General features: G+C 35.5%; 1 protein-coding gene across 2 annotated transcripts; it reads right to left on the bottom strand.

Moving 5' to 3' along the window:
• Positions 1 to 476: 476 nt before the first annotated feature.
• Positions 477 to 11,310, bottom strand: LOC127801281 (vacuolar protein sorting-associated protein 36). 2 transcript variants are annotated; one of them, XM_052336244.1, is made up of 9 exons: positions 10,535 to 11,310; positions 5,583 to 5,786; positions 3,770 to 3,863; positions 3,585 to 3,642; positions 3,374 to 3,443; positions 2,140 to 2,275; positions 1,980 to 2,064; positions 1,011 to 1,065; positions 477 to 877 (listed from the first exon to the last, which is right to left on the bottom strand). In XM_052336244.1, exons 1-8 carry the CDS (start codon positions 11,174 to 11,176, stop codon positions 1,011 to 1,013), a joined length of 1,344 nt encoding a protein of 447 aa, XP_052192204.1. In that variant the 5' UTR covers positions 11,177 to 11,310; the 3' UTR covers positions 477 to 877. The 2 variants fall into 2 exon arrangements, with proteins under 2 accessions (XP_052192204.1, XP_052192206.1); XM_052336246.1 differs by having other exon boundaries at positions 477 to 867.
• Positions 11,311 to 13,841: the final 2,531 nt, after the last annotated feature.

Raw genomic sequence — 13,841 nt, 5'->3', positions numbered from 1 at the left:
TTATCTTAAATTTTACAGATAACTTATCTTCACAACTTATCTCGTAACTTATTTATTTTAACAAAGATTACATAAAAAAAGAATAAAATTAAATATAAAAAGTTGTAAGAGAATAAAATAATAAACTTTCAAATAGTATACTAATTTTTCTAATAAATAAAATAAATTCACTAATATTTCATGAATTAAAAACCTTTTTACTAGACATTATTTTCCAATTACATTCACTGAGGAGATATTTAGCTGTATGACGTGAGATGCAAATTAGATAATAATTTAGTTATATGAAAAGAAGATCAATAAATATATACATACATGTGAGGCTAATGACTTAAGAGAGAGAGAGAGTTTGAAAGAAAGATAGGAGAGACAAAAAATAAAAATAAGAAAAACCTAGTAAAAAATCCTTAACCTTATAAAAAAAAACCCCATCATAGAACAGGTAAGTGGTGCCTTATTTGCTACGAAATGAAAAATAGTTTTAAAGGGCTGCTGACATAACAATAATTAAATGGAAGAAAACAGGTACCAACACAAGCAAGGTTTATGTGAAATTATTTATACCTAGAGATGTACAAAAATAGAAGGGGCTACAACACAAAGTATATTATGGTTTATTTCGACAGTAGAGAGAGTTGGGAGATGACTGGAACCTTTTCCTTTTTTTCCTTTACAATCGGAATCAGCTAGGGTGGGTTTGTTTAACACTTCAAATGCAAAAATGTAGGAATTCTTCCGCTGCGTGCCCCTGCTGTCAAATTTCTCCATTGTCCATTGGGAATGGGCAAGCAAAGGAAAAATCATTTACTACTCAATCCTCCTCCTTGTCTGAACTTTGGCTTCAGGTCTGTGACTTCAACAACTTCACTGAATTTCCCTAAACAGTTTGGGCAGCCAATCCATAAGCCAAAGGAAATGACACAATTTCTGTAATGACAGTTTTCAGCATAAAAACTGGATTTTGAGGCAGAGCATGACAGTAAAGCAAATGGGCAATTCGAGCAGCAAACCTAGTGAGCAAAGGCAGCACGAACCCACGAACTGTACGTGCCATGATCCCTTACCCTGTGACAGTCCAAAATTTATTGCACATAAATTTTTCAGTTGTATAAAACAAAAAATGAGAGAGAGAGAGAGAGGTTCAGGTAGCTGAAACATCACGGTCTCTTCCATTTTGCTGATAAACTAATGAAGCAAACTTTTAACCTATTTCTCTGTACACGAAAAATTATCATAATCAGATGGCACAGAACAAGAGAAAGTCTGTCTTTTACCATTTTCATTTTACTTTCGTGTTCAAATTCTCAGTTTTCAAGAAAATTGGTGAAAACTTGAAGTTGTGCATCTCCGGATAGAGATGCATAGATGAGGCTTCCTTTACAAAGGTTGTCTTTTTGTACGTAGCTTTACTACTTGGCAAAAAGACAGTTTCTACAACTTAAACCTATACCCTTCTAGTTACAAAGGAGCAACCGTACTGTTCCCACCAACATTCACCCTCAGGATAAGTCTATGAACAATATAAAATAATTCTAGAAGAAAAAGCTCAAATACCAAGCTTTTTCACTCGTCCAACTTTCATTATTAAGATATATTTTAGAGAATAAGTCAAAGCCTCTCAGAAGGAGGCTGACAGCATATTGTGAGGTAGAGTCGGGAAAAATCCAGTTAAAGCTCGTCCCAGTCAATAATTGAGATAAAGACCAAAAATAATAAGTCAACAATTGCAATTGCATGTTGTCAGGGCTAAGGCTGACACAACATATTCTGAGGCAGACTTGGGAAAATTCTAGTTGAAGCTCATCCCAGTCAATAATGAGATAAAGACCAAAAAAGGAAAAAGAAAATTAACTCAACAAAACAATTGCAATTGCATGTTGTCAGGGCTAACGAAAAACAGTATAGGAAGAGAAAAAAAATAAAATAGTGAGGAGCATCGAGAGAAGCAAGCAACTCATAATAATGAATATATCACTTACAAGTATATATCATCTAGACTGATTTCTTGAAACAAATTCACATAAAACCGAAAGCCCTCAGCGCTTACATCTCTGCATAATAGACCTGAAAGGACAAATGATAAACTTTACATTCTGCATGCTCGGTAACATTCTTGAAGGAAGAGTGGCATGAACAAACCTTTGCTCTCGGCAGCAAGAAGATGCTCCTTAGCCATAGCTGGAGCAATCCCCAGAGTGATTGCAGCATCACTAGCACTGATCCCAGTTCGGATAGCATCAGGCTTTAGGACAAGGGATTTGATTCTAGAGAAAACCTACAATTATCAGAGAACTTGATTATTGAGGCGCAACTTGAGCAGTTACCTAATATAGAGTTTGAATAAATGCCAATAATTAGATGCCACCAGTGAACTGACACCAGAAAATATTAGCCATTCTCCAAGTCTATAACAAAGCAATTGTAGCCAAATTAATGTCTCAAAAAGTAAATGGTTCATGTAAAGCTGACTTCAAACCTAAGCCCCTAAACACAGTCAAAGCGTTCATTGAAAACCACTAATACCCTTGGGATTTCCAAATTGGTATGCATATTCCAGAATGGTAAATTTAGCAACTCAAATCCTTCCCAAATTTCTCCCGAATTACAAGCATTCATTGAAAACCACTAATACCCTTGGGATTCCAAATTGGTATGCATGTTCCAGAATGGTAAATTTAGCAACTCAGATCCTTCCCAAATTACTTTCCAAAAGAAGTTACATTGAATCAATCCAAAAATTACTGCATGAAACTCATGGTATGCTTCATACTATATTTTTCTGTTGATCAATGTGCAACAGATTCCTATTTGTTTGCAAGGCTTTTTCCTGACAACTGACAAGTAAATCTGTCCTCCAATTCTTTCTATCCTTCCTCCTTCAAATTCCTTTCATCTAGAAAAATGATTATCACAATGGTCAATCGTTCCTAATAGGAAATGCATTTAAATTTCACATTAAATTTCAAGAGAAATCAAGATGCAGCATGTCAGAAACAAGTTTAAGCCAAGTAGAAAATAGTTGGAATGTTTGGATGGGATTCCAAAGCATGTTTGGGAGCATCCTTCCAAGTGTTTTATCCACCATAGTTTCCAAAAATGACACATCATTTTTGGAAGTGTCCATGCCTCCTTAGCCATTAAAACTAATATATGTACATATGCATGCATACATGTACAACTACATGCACAAATCTTCATATAAGAGTACTCACTAAAATTACTTGCCAAAATTCCAAGGCACAAGAAAACAGTAATGTTGTATGATTATGACCCACCACATCTTCCAATACTTTCAAAGCAGGATACTGTGAATAAAATTGCATGCCATCATTATCAGAAAAAGATGGATTACGTTCAAGGTAAAAGAGATTACCTCCTCATCACTACGAGATTTGCTCTGGATGACTATTACACCACTATCAAACTTCCTAACCATTACTGGGCTGTTTAACAAAATAAAGCATAGTCACTATGCATATATCTTGAAGCCTGAATTATAATTGAATAAAATGCACTAGGCATGGGAAAGTAATATGCTTTGGCTTCAATTTAATGAACAAGTTGAAAGTATATGCAGCACTCACACATCAAACTTCTCCCAGAGGGTACAAGCTTGCATCAAATCCTCAGGTGATATCAATTCTAACCAAAGAAAAATAAATCAGACAGAACTTTCACTAGATATATGACAAGAAATGGGAGGATTTCAAAAGGAAAAAAAAAAGTAATAACAAATAATAATTAGAATCAAGAGCTCTATGGCACAGACCTGTACCACGTGCACGATTGAAGAGACAATAAATATCTATTAAATTGATCATTCCTCCAGCCCTCTCAAGTGGGATTCTCACAAAATCTGCCAACTGATTAAGGAAGAATTTTCAAAATAAGAACCAAAAAGAATTCTCTGTTTGCATCCCATCCAATCCATTAGTCACTTCTTATATATATGAAACAGGCATTTCTTATGAAAAATGTATTTAAATATAATGCTTTTCACAAATTTAAGATCTGAACATGTTCAAGATCTTAACATTCAAACATATTAGCCCAACAACTTACAAATGAGACCAGAATGAAGTACAAAAAGAGTGATGAGGAAGATAAAAAGTAAGAGGAGGTGGAGATAGCAGAGAGGCCTTTTGGATGCATTATCTTGGAGAAACTGGCCCCTAACAAAGCAAACGGGCAGGATAACTACTCTGCAGCATTCAATAGAGGCATCGTTGAAGATGGCTCTTTACCATTTTTGAGATCTTAAGAAATGACTAATTTGTAGAGCCAGCCCCCTTTAGTATTTATCTTTAGATTAATTTGGTTATACCGAGCATGGATTACAGAAGATAAGCCAATTTTCACATAAAAAAAAACTCTAGATATTTAAAATTAAATTCACAACCAATAATAACAGATAAATGGATACCAGTTGGTAAGGGAAAGGAAAGCTAGGCGAAAAAAGAGAGAAACAGGAGCAGCTTTTACTTTTGGGGTTGTGCAATTAGGGCTACATAAGTTGAAAATGTCTTTACTTCATAAATTCCATTCTCTCTTTAAAGAAAATTCTAGGATTCTTCATGTCAATCTATATATTGATTATATTCTACAGTTCAATATAAAATTTATAAAAATTACATCCACCCACAAAAAGATGAAATTAATTTTGTTGAGCACTTCATGCATGCTCTGTCCCTTTTACCATCTTATAGTGGAATTACTTCAATCTACCCCAAAAGTAAGGAAAAAAGAAAACGATAAATAGTTTAGGATGTGAATAATATCCAACGAGAACTGGATACATACATTTGTTGGTTTTTACCCCCCACAAACCAACTCTTAAACCAAGTCACGTGATGCTCAACAAATGAAAGCAACAGCTCATAATGCCTCACAACAATTAGTCTAAAGCAACACTCTTGAGGTGCATCAGAAATAAATAGTTGAGTTGATATCTACAATTTGCATCAGCTGGTAAGAGAATGAAAATCCAAAAAGTTTTAATAGATAAAAGAAAATAGATTGATCATTGTCACCAGATTGGCAAGTAAACAAAGAGAAATATACTTAATTGATCAAATATATCAACATGAAACAGTTGAAGTTCACAGTGAAATGTATAAACATATTTAAAACAAATAAAACATATGCAATGCAGTAAGAAAAATAATAAAAATTTGAGATCTATGTAATTGAGTTTTCAACTGCATTTGTTTAGGTCAACTTCAGGGGACAAGTCTTTGCACAATTCAGTTGATAAGCATTTCCTGCAATACTTTTGATTTGTCTAATGTCACAACAATATTAAAATAATATAACTTTCATTACAAGACAACAAGAAATTCAATTAATGATATGAAAGAATCACTACAATAAAAAAGAAAAGGTTGCATCCATCAATAACTGTGAGACAAATATTGAAGTTGGGAGGGGCCTACATCAAACCATTTAAGTTCCAAAATATTGAAATTCCAACTGCACCATTGCCTCTCTAAAAGGATCAAGGCCTGTTTGTGAATAGTGTTTCATGCATTCTAATAAAACCTTTAGCTAATGATAGAATGCATGACACAAAATTAGAAGAGTACCTGACGGGACAACTGTTGGTGATACAATGCACCAGCAGATTCTTTTGTAACTGGGGATGCAATACCAACACTCAACAACCAATCTTGCATCTCTTCCTTGGAACCCATCTCCTCATCATTTGCTGCCCCAGATTGATTGTTTGAACCTGACAAAAGTTTCTGCCTCATCTTCTCAGCTAGCATAACCATCTCTTTAGCCTTACTCTGTAAAAACCAGTAACATCTATTACTAAATATAGTAGTCAACAAATAACATGGCAGACACATGTAAGTGAAGCGCAAGCCTATTTCTGTAACCTCATTGTCTGGGAACGACAATTCCCCATCTCCACAAAATGAAAGGAAAATGTTCTGGCAAATAATCAGTCTTAGCTCCTCACATAGCTTTGGATCCAAGGGGCTCTAGGGGCTCAAGCATCAAGCATGTTTCCACATTGAAAACATGTTGTGCAAGTAGTTCGCTTTCTAATGACAGCCAAGGGTTGGTGGAAGGCACATGTGATGGAAGGGAGTCCAAGCTTCTCTTTAGCTAGAAACCAGACACTACCCAAAGGTTACTTGAATAAGAAAAATATGCAGGTGTTTTTTGGTAGGCTGGACTTAAAAGTAGCAAGGCTTTTGGAAGATGCTCACAATATCAAGAACAACAAGGAAGGGTAATGTTATAAAAAAATGGCATTCCAATGCATGAGGCAGCACGAAGATGAGACCAACTGACCCATCATTGACAGATGGCATCACACGAAAAAACCAAAGGTATTGGATTTGGTAGTTACTAGTTACCAGTTGTCTTCTTTTTCTACCCTTTTGCATATGTTCCTAAATGGGTGCATATTTAAAAATTGGCAGGGGCTGGATGCCCACCCCTCTTACAACAGTCACTGGCTTGTGCAGGTAGACGAGGGATAAACTTATGGTGAAACTCCACATGTATGGGAGCATGGAAAAATCAAAGGAAAGAAGGAACAACCAATTTTAATCTCTGAAAGAGACAAAAAAGGCATGCCATTTTTGGCTCAGAAGATGACAAGAAAACCAAGTTCTTTCATGGCATGTCTAATGCACACTGGAGAAGCCACTGTATTAGCAACTGAGGGTGCACAAGAAAGACTTTGTTAGAAAAGGGTATGGATATGGAGTTCTGGGTTTCCACAACAAATTTTATAAAGAAAGAGAGGTGGAAATATAGTTGCCTGATAGATTAGACTTGGAGCCACCCAATAACTCAATCTGGTTAGATAGCCTTTCTTCACAGAGACAGTTTCAATGGCTCTAATAATATGAGCGCAGTGCAGCTCCAGATCTGCATTATTCCATTACAGCTTTCTTTTCAGCAATTTGGGGTGCCATTTGGACAGAGATTCAGTTAACACCTGCTTTCCATGAGTCACTGGGAATTTCAAAGGATAATGATTGCATCTTTTACTTCCCTTACACTAAAAATGCGAGGGCAACTGATGATGAGATTAATCACCTTGCTGGAGCAGTCTAGAAAAATTTATTGCTAAGGTATGGTCCTTCCTGAACAAAGTCTTTCTCTCCAATCTTTCAAGCATCTTCTCTACTAGAGAAGAGCCAATGAATGGCAGCATAATAGACAGGTCAACTTGGCAAAAAGATTCTAATCAGGTAGGCCTAGAACTTTGAAGATCTCAGAGGGTCTCTTTAGTGTTTTTAACATAGTGCCGTAAATGAATTTTCAACATTACTTTAACAGTTTAACCTTCCTCCCTGTCAGATCCTTGAATTCTCACTGAATTGGTGAGAATCTGATTAAGAAATCAGAAGGAAATGAGAAGAATTTCAGAGGGAGAGGGAAGAAAAAAGATAGGAGGGAAATCCGAGAGAGAGAGAGAGAGAGAGAGAGAGGGAGAGGTAAATCAGAAGTTTTTAATTAATTTCTTTTCTTCCTCTTATGCTGAAGGCAATCAGTAATTATATAATGATTGTAGCTAGCTTTTGGCACCAAAAGGGCCGCCACATTTCAAAGTTACAACTTTCAAAATATTGCAACTAACTAACTTCCTTCTAGAAGAATGACCTTTCATTTGCCCATTCCTTCTACCCAATAATGTATCCCCCCTTAGTTATTAGGAACATGACAATTCCCCCCCCCCCCCCCCCTAAAAAATTTCTTGTCCTCTGGAAATGTAGAGAAGTTGGGTAGCTTGAGGAAACTGTTAGGGCAAGTTCGACAAGTATTCCCACGCGTTGCTATCTGGGTGCAGGGTTAACCATTGACTCCTCTTCCTCTTCTACTACTATTTCTTCTTCTTCTAGCCAAAGTAGTTGCTTTCTACATTGATGCCTAGGAGTGTATTTGTCTCCACGATGAAAACACTGCCTTGCCTGCCTCCTTTGTTCCATAGTCCTTCCTCCTTGTGCTTGAGCCGGATTATTAGTGGATGTTGTTGTCAACCCCTTCAACTCCCGGCTGAATTTGATTTCCTCCTTGCCATATCCCTTGTTTCCTTGCTGGAAGGCCCCTGAACTTATCCCTTTTGCTTGCAGTCGTTGTTTCTTTATTAAAGCCTCGACTGTCATTTCCTATAACCCAACATTTTCTATTGCTTCCTTTACAGTTCTTGGCCTCGACATTTTGACCGTGGTCCTCAATTATTCGCTCAAGCTGCTAATGAAGCTTGAGACGAAGTATGCTGTTAAAGGTTGTCTCGACTATATGGTATAAGAAGAAAATGATGGCAGTTCGCTAGAGTTCCTTTTGAAGATTTTAGATAGAAGTTGTAACCCAAACTGTAATTAGTTATAGTTTGGGGGTTAAACTGTAAATATCTAATAATATTCATTAGGATATCCACCCACTATTATAAATAGAGGGCAAGGGATAGCAAATACAGACAGAGTTCTCAGTTTTTCTTGTTTGTAAGACTACCGGTCATCCTCTTGTGCGCTGAGTGCTGTGGGAAAGAAGAGATCAAGATTGTGAGAAAAGTGATCCTTGGAGCGATCTGGTGAAAATCTCTTTGGTTATTTTCATTGTACTTGGGAGTGCTGTAACATGAGGGAATAGGGGACAGTTGTACTGCTGTAATCACTCTCGGTTTTTAGTGGATTTGTCTCAAAGAGAAGGCTGGATGTAGGATTGCACTTTGCAGTCCGAACCAAGATAATTCTGTGCCTCGTGATTGGTTTGATTGTTCTTTACTTTCGTTTCTTTGTTGTTTTTCATTATTTGTTATCTCTATTCTGTTGTGGTTTGATTTCCGGGTGAGGAGTGAAGAGAGATTGGCAAAATCTAAGTCTTGAATTGGTTTTTAAGAGCTCCTAATCATAACATATGCTTTAGTTAGATGAGGGTTAAGGTTTAACATAAATGATTTTAATTCCTTAAAATTTGACTGATACACCCACACCGATTCCTCCTGTTTCAGCTCGTTAAATTCTTTGACAACATCCATCAAACCTTTGTCTCCAAATCTTTTGCATAGGTTTTATGCAAATTTTGTCCATTGACAACCATCCATGTCTCGAATCCAACCTTGAAATTAGGCGTCTCTTACGTCATTAAGGTAAGCAAAGGCCAATGTGACCTTTTGATGTTTCAAAATGTTATACACATTAAACATTCTCTCGCACCTTCTCACCCACCTCCTAGGTTTTTGTTCATCAAATACTAGGATTTCCATTTTAGGTAGGGGCATGCACAATTGGAATTGGGCAATCTGCACCCCTTGTCTTCTTCCTTCAAAAGTTTCCCGACCAGCTGGTTCTTCTTTAGTTTCAAAAGTCCCAGTAGGACCCTAAATCGCCCCACTTCCAGTTAATATTGGTTCCGATCTCTCCCTATGAGGGAATTCGGGAGAGAGACTTACCTGGTTTTGTCTTGCAAACATTAACATGAACTGTTGCATTTGTTCTTGCATTTGGTTATTTTGTTCCCTCATCTAGCTTTCAATATCATTCTTCAACCTTCCAACTGCACTATCCAGCTTCTTTTCCACCCTTGATTCTATGGCTCCCTCCATGGATTCCATCCAATTCTAACGTTCTGCCATCGTTGCAACCACCTGCTGTGGTTGCAACTCCATTTGCTTCATTTTGGTGCCTTCTACCATTGGAAGGAAGATTCTTGCGAGATTGCCGGCCTAGGACTTGCTCTGATACCAAAATGTCATATCCTTGAATCTGACAGGAAGTTCTCACTGAATTAGTGAGAATCCAATTAAGAAATTAGAAGAAAATGAGAAGAATTTCTAAGGGAGAGGAAAGACAGAAAGATAGGAGGGAAATCCGAGAGAGAGAGGAGAGATTGAGAGATAAATCAAAAGTTTTTGATTAATTTCTTTTCTTCCTCTTACACTGAAGGCAATCAATAATTATATACTGAAGGCAATCAATAATTATATACTGATTGTAGCCAGCTTTTGGCGCCAAAAGGGCACTTTTCAAAGTTACAGCTTTCAAAATATTGCAACTATCTAACATCCTTCTAGAAGAATGATCTTTCATCGGCCCATTCCTTCTACCCGATAATGTATCCCTCCCTTAGTTATTAGGAACATGACACTCCCCAACCTCCATCCTCAACAAATACATCACCAAATTTTTGGAAGAAAGCCATTAGAATCCAGTTCAGGCAACAGTCTCATCCCAGTAAAGGAATCCAGATGCCAAAACTCTCTCCATAGAAAACAAAGGATTCCTCATGGAAATTACCATCCAATTGAGGCCAATAAAAACCTATTCTTGATAAAAAAATTCAACACTTTCCCACTCTAAATTTTCTCAATATGAGAACAATGCATATGGGCATTTGCCATTTGGTGAAAGTGTGGGTACGTCACCCTTATTGTCGCAAAAATACCCAGGCCTTTGCTCCAACTAGTACCTTTTTCAATCCATTTTAGCATCATACAAACTCTTCATTTCAACTCAACAAGTATTAAGCCGCATAGAATAGGTAACAATGGATGTGGAGGAGGGATACATACCATGAGAGCGTTCAAGTCCTGAAAAGCTTCTTGCAAGCTCTTATCTGTAGTCTCCCAAACCTCCTGTTCCTTCCTCAGTATCCCTGAAACCCCAACCACGGGCATCCTCAGTCCTACACTTCCTCCTCCGGGACCATCACTTGGACTCCTTGAGGTTGAGGTCGAGCTTTCCTCCTGCCAGGCCCGGCCCTTCCAAGCCTCCAAAAATTTAGCCAAAAAGGAATCGGAATCGGCGGACTTGCCCCTGAAAACGAGTGTGATGACCGTGGACGTCGACCCTCTCTCGTCCAGCTCGCCTTGGGGGTTGGCGGAGACCTGGAACCGAGCCCTGGGGCTGGAGAACATGGCCTTGATCATGGTCGACTTCTTCTTCTTGGTACTGGTGGTGGTGGAGAAGATGTGGGACACGGCAGCCAGAGGAATGGCGGAGGCCGCCGCCGCAGAAGTCGTGGAGGTGGGAATCCAGATGAGTCGGTGAGTGGTGAGGATAAGGAGGCCGGATTTGAAGTGATGAGGGAAGTTAGGGTTTTCTTCGCACTCGATGTCGACGGAGGAGATGAGGCAGCACTCTACCTCCCCGGGTCTCAGCACCGGCCTGCCGCTTCCGGTGAGTTCCGCCGGCGGTAGCCATCTCCCTGCCATTCTAGTCACGCTCTTGCTAGCAACTCATGATCGGATCAGAACAGCAGAGATCAAACGAGAACGATAATGGATTGTTGCAGAGCCGAGAGAATTGTTGCACGGCGATTGATGAAGGAACCAATGACTTACGCGCATCGAGAACAAATTTTTTAATTTCAAATGGTAAATTATTAATAAAATATCAAAAACAAATGCAATTTCATTATTAATTTTTCATAAATCATTTTTTGACACTCGTTCTTGTCACACTCATATAATTAGTATATTATAAGCTTGCATTAATATTTGTCTTTTAAAATTATTATATAAATTTTTAATTAAATAATAATTATATTTAATTATTAAAATTTAATTATCATCTAATTTCAATAAACCTATCTCCCACCACGTTCTCTATTATATTTTAAATATTAAATAATTAATTTTATATTTTTTATAATTTACAAATTATATTTACTTCAACCATATCCTTATTCTACTCCCTCTTTCATTTATTTGTTAATAATTTTTAATTTTAATTTATTTTACATTATATATAATTTTTATTACTATACAAATTTAATATTTTTAAAATAATTTTACTAATATTTTTTAAATAAATTATTATCAAATTAATTATATAATAATAAATACATAATTTATGAATAATCAAATATACAAAATCAATAATCGTACAAACCATCAAATCAATTTGCAATCGGAATTCATCATAACAAATACACAAAATCAATAATCAAATACATAAACCCTCTATATCATTGTCGTCTAATCATCTTATGTTCTGCATCTATTCATCTTTCACTATTGATTTTTTGTCTTCTCCAACAGCAAGCCCATTTTAATTCGTTGTGTCCGTTAGGCTAGATCATCTATCTCCAAAGTCAACAACAAATTGGTTCCAATGTGCAATGGTGAAGACTGCAACAACAACCGTTGTGGAGAGAGATTGTGAGGGCTGCGACAATAAACTTTATCGCCAAATCTAGCGAAACGATTGCAAATCTCTAGCCTATCAACATGGCAAGGAAATTTGGCAATTGAAAACATCTTTGGAGTAAATAAGCATTAAGGCCTCTCTACAAAATTGGCTCGTTGAGGGAAATGGCAATCGGTTGGAGACAACCTAAGTACAAATAGTGTGATACTTAATAAATATTATTATTTTAAATTTTAAATTTAATTATTATATTTTAATTTGTTTATACAAAAATTATTGAGTCAAATTGTTCCAATCAACCTATTGTGTATTATAATATTTAACAAAACATAATTTTAATAAATTTATTTTTAGTATATTTAAATCTCCTAATGAATTTTTTATGTATCTTATATTGGAAAACATATTTTAAGTATTATAACATTTTTGTGTATCAAAATAAACCAATAAATGTTATTCGTTCTAAGTGGAATATTAGGACATTATAAGATAACATGTAAGAAAATATTTTCATTTTGAAAAACTAGATCCCATTATTTTAATACCTAATATTCATTGTTGTTAAAATTATTTTTAATAATTTTTTTAATAAATATAATGTATGTATTTTTTAGGTGGTCAAATTGTTAAATCCCAAATTTGTACTAAATTTAAAATTATATATTTATTATTGTTATGCATTTTAATTTTTTATATATTTGCATTGAATTCAAATGAGGATAATTTCTTATTTATATTTATGTATTAAAGTAAATAAAAAGTAAAATATAAATTAAATAAAATGTGGATATGTTGTAATGAATATGTGTTATAGATTATATTTTCAATTTTTTTAAAAATATGGATTGAGAGTCGATTCCCGGTAAGGAACAGTTGACTGTAGGTTATGTAGAGTCGAGGCAATTGAGAGCAGGTTTTGGCTAGTCAATTGGGAGCTAATTGTGGATGTCGCGGAGTCGACTTTTTGTTAAAACAATCAATTACCAGACTGCAACGGTCAGATTTTTCTAACTGTTACAAATCCATTGGAAACCTCAAGTATATATATCAATAAGAGTTTTTTATAGAAGGTTAATGCATTATCAATATCTATCATTCTAAAGCACACCAAGCTTTGAAGCCCTATAGAAAAGCAATACAAACCCCAAGTATTAAAGATACACCATTTGGAGCCTAAGGCAAAGAAAAATAAGTTTTATTCTTTTTGGTAATTATTATATCACTTGTGTATTTACTTTGTAATATTTATTCTTGTATTTATATCCATATTAGTCCAATTTATTAGATATAGGATTGTTTATTTGCATTAATTATGGATTGTGAGTAGTATCACAGAGCTCGTTGTAAGTATTAATTTATAGAGTGAATTAAAAGAAAAATTTCAATGTGGGGTAAAAGTTTATTATGTGAACTTGTTAGAAAATTCAGGTGTGATTACAATAGAATCTCAAGTATTAGGTTAAACTTAAAGAAAATTGACGTAGATGTTGGAAACACTGAACCACTATATATATTATGTTAATATTATGATTATTTATGTATTTATATTGCTATTCTTTTCAAATAACATATATATTTATAATAAATATTTTATTTGTATAAAAAAAACTCAAGAATTTTAAAAATAAAAGAATTCAATTTATTAAGTTTTTATCTCTTCATTCATCTTCTCTTAAATGACAACTTTGTGTGTGAAGGTACCAACAAAAACAAATCACATTTTAACTC

This window comes from Diospyros lotus, chromosome 5 (genome assembly GCF_014633365.1).
Source record: "Diospyros lotus cultivar Yz01 chromosome 5, ASM1463336v1, whole genome shotgun sequence".
Taxonomy (NCBI): domain Eukaryota; kingdom Viridiplantae; phylum Streptophyta; class Magnoliopsida; order Ericales; family Ebenaceae; genus Diospyros; species Diospyros lotus.
The sequence above is the reverse complement of the archived record's forward strand: the minus strand, read 5'-3'. Positions and strand labels throughout refer to the sequence as shown.

Coding starts and splice junctions, on each gene's coding strand:
- LOC127801281 (XM_052336244.1), bottom strand. CDS start 11,176: ATGGCAGGGAGATGGCTACCGCCGGCGGAACTCACCGGAAGCGGCAGG. Junction 3,643..3,769: donor CAATCGTGCACGTGGTACAG/GTCTGTGCCATA, acceptor TTCTTTGGTTAG/AATTGATATCACCTGAGGAT. Junction 2,065..2,139: donor TCTTGCTGCCGAGAGCAAAG/GTTTGTTCATGC, acceptor TTGTCCTTTCAG/GTCTATTATGCAGAGATGTA.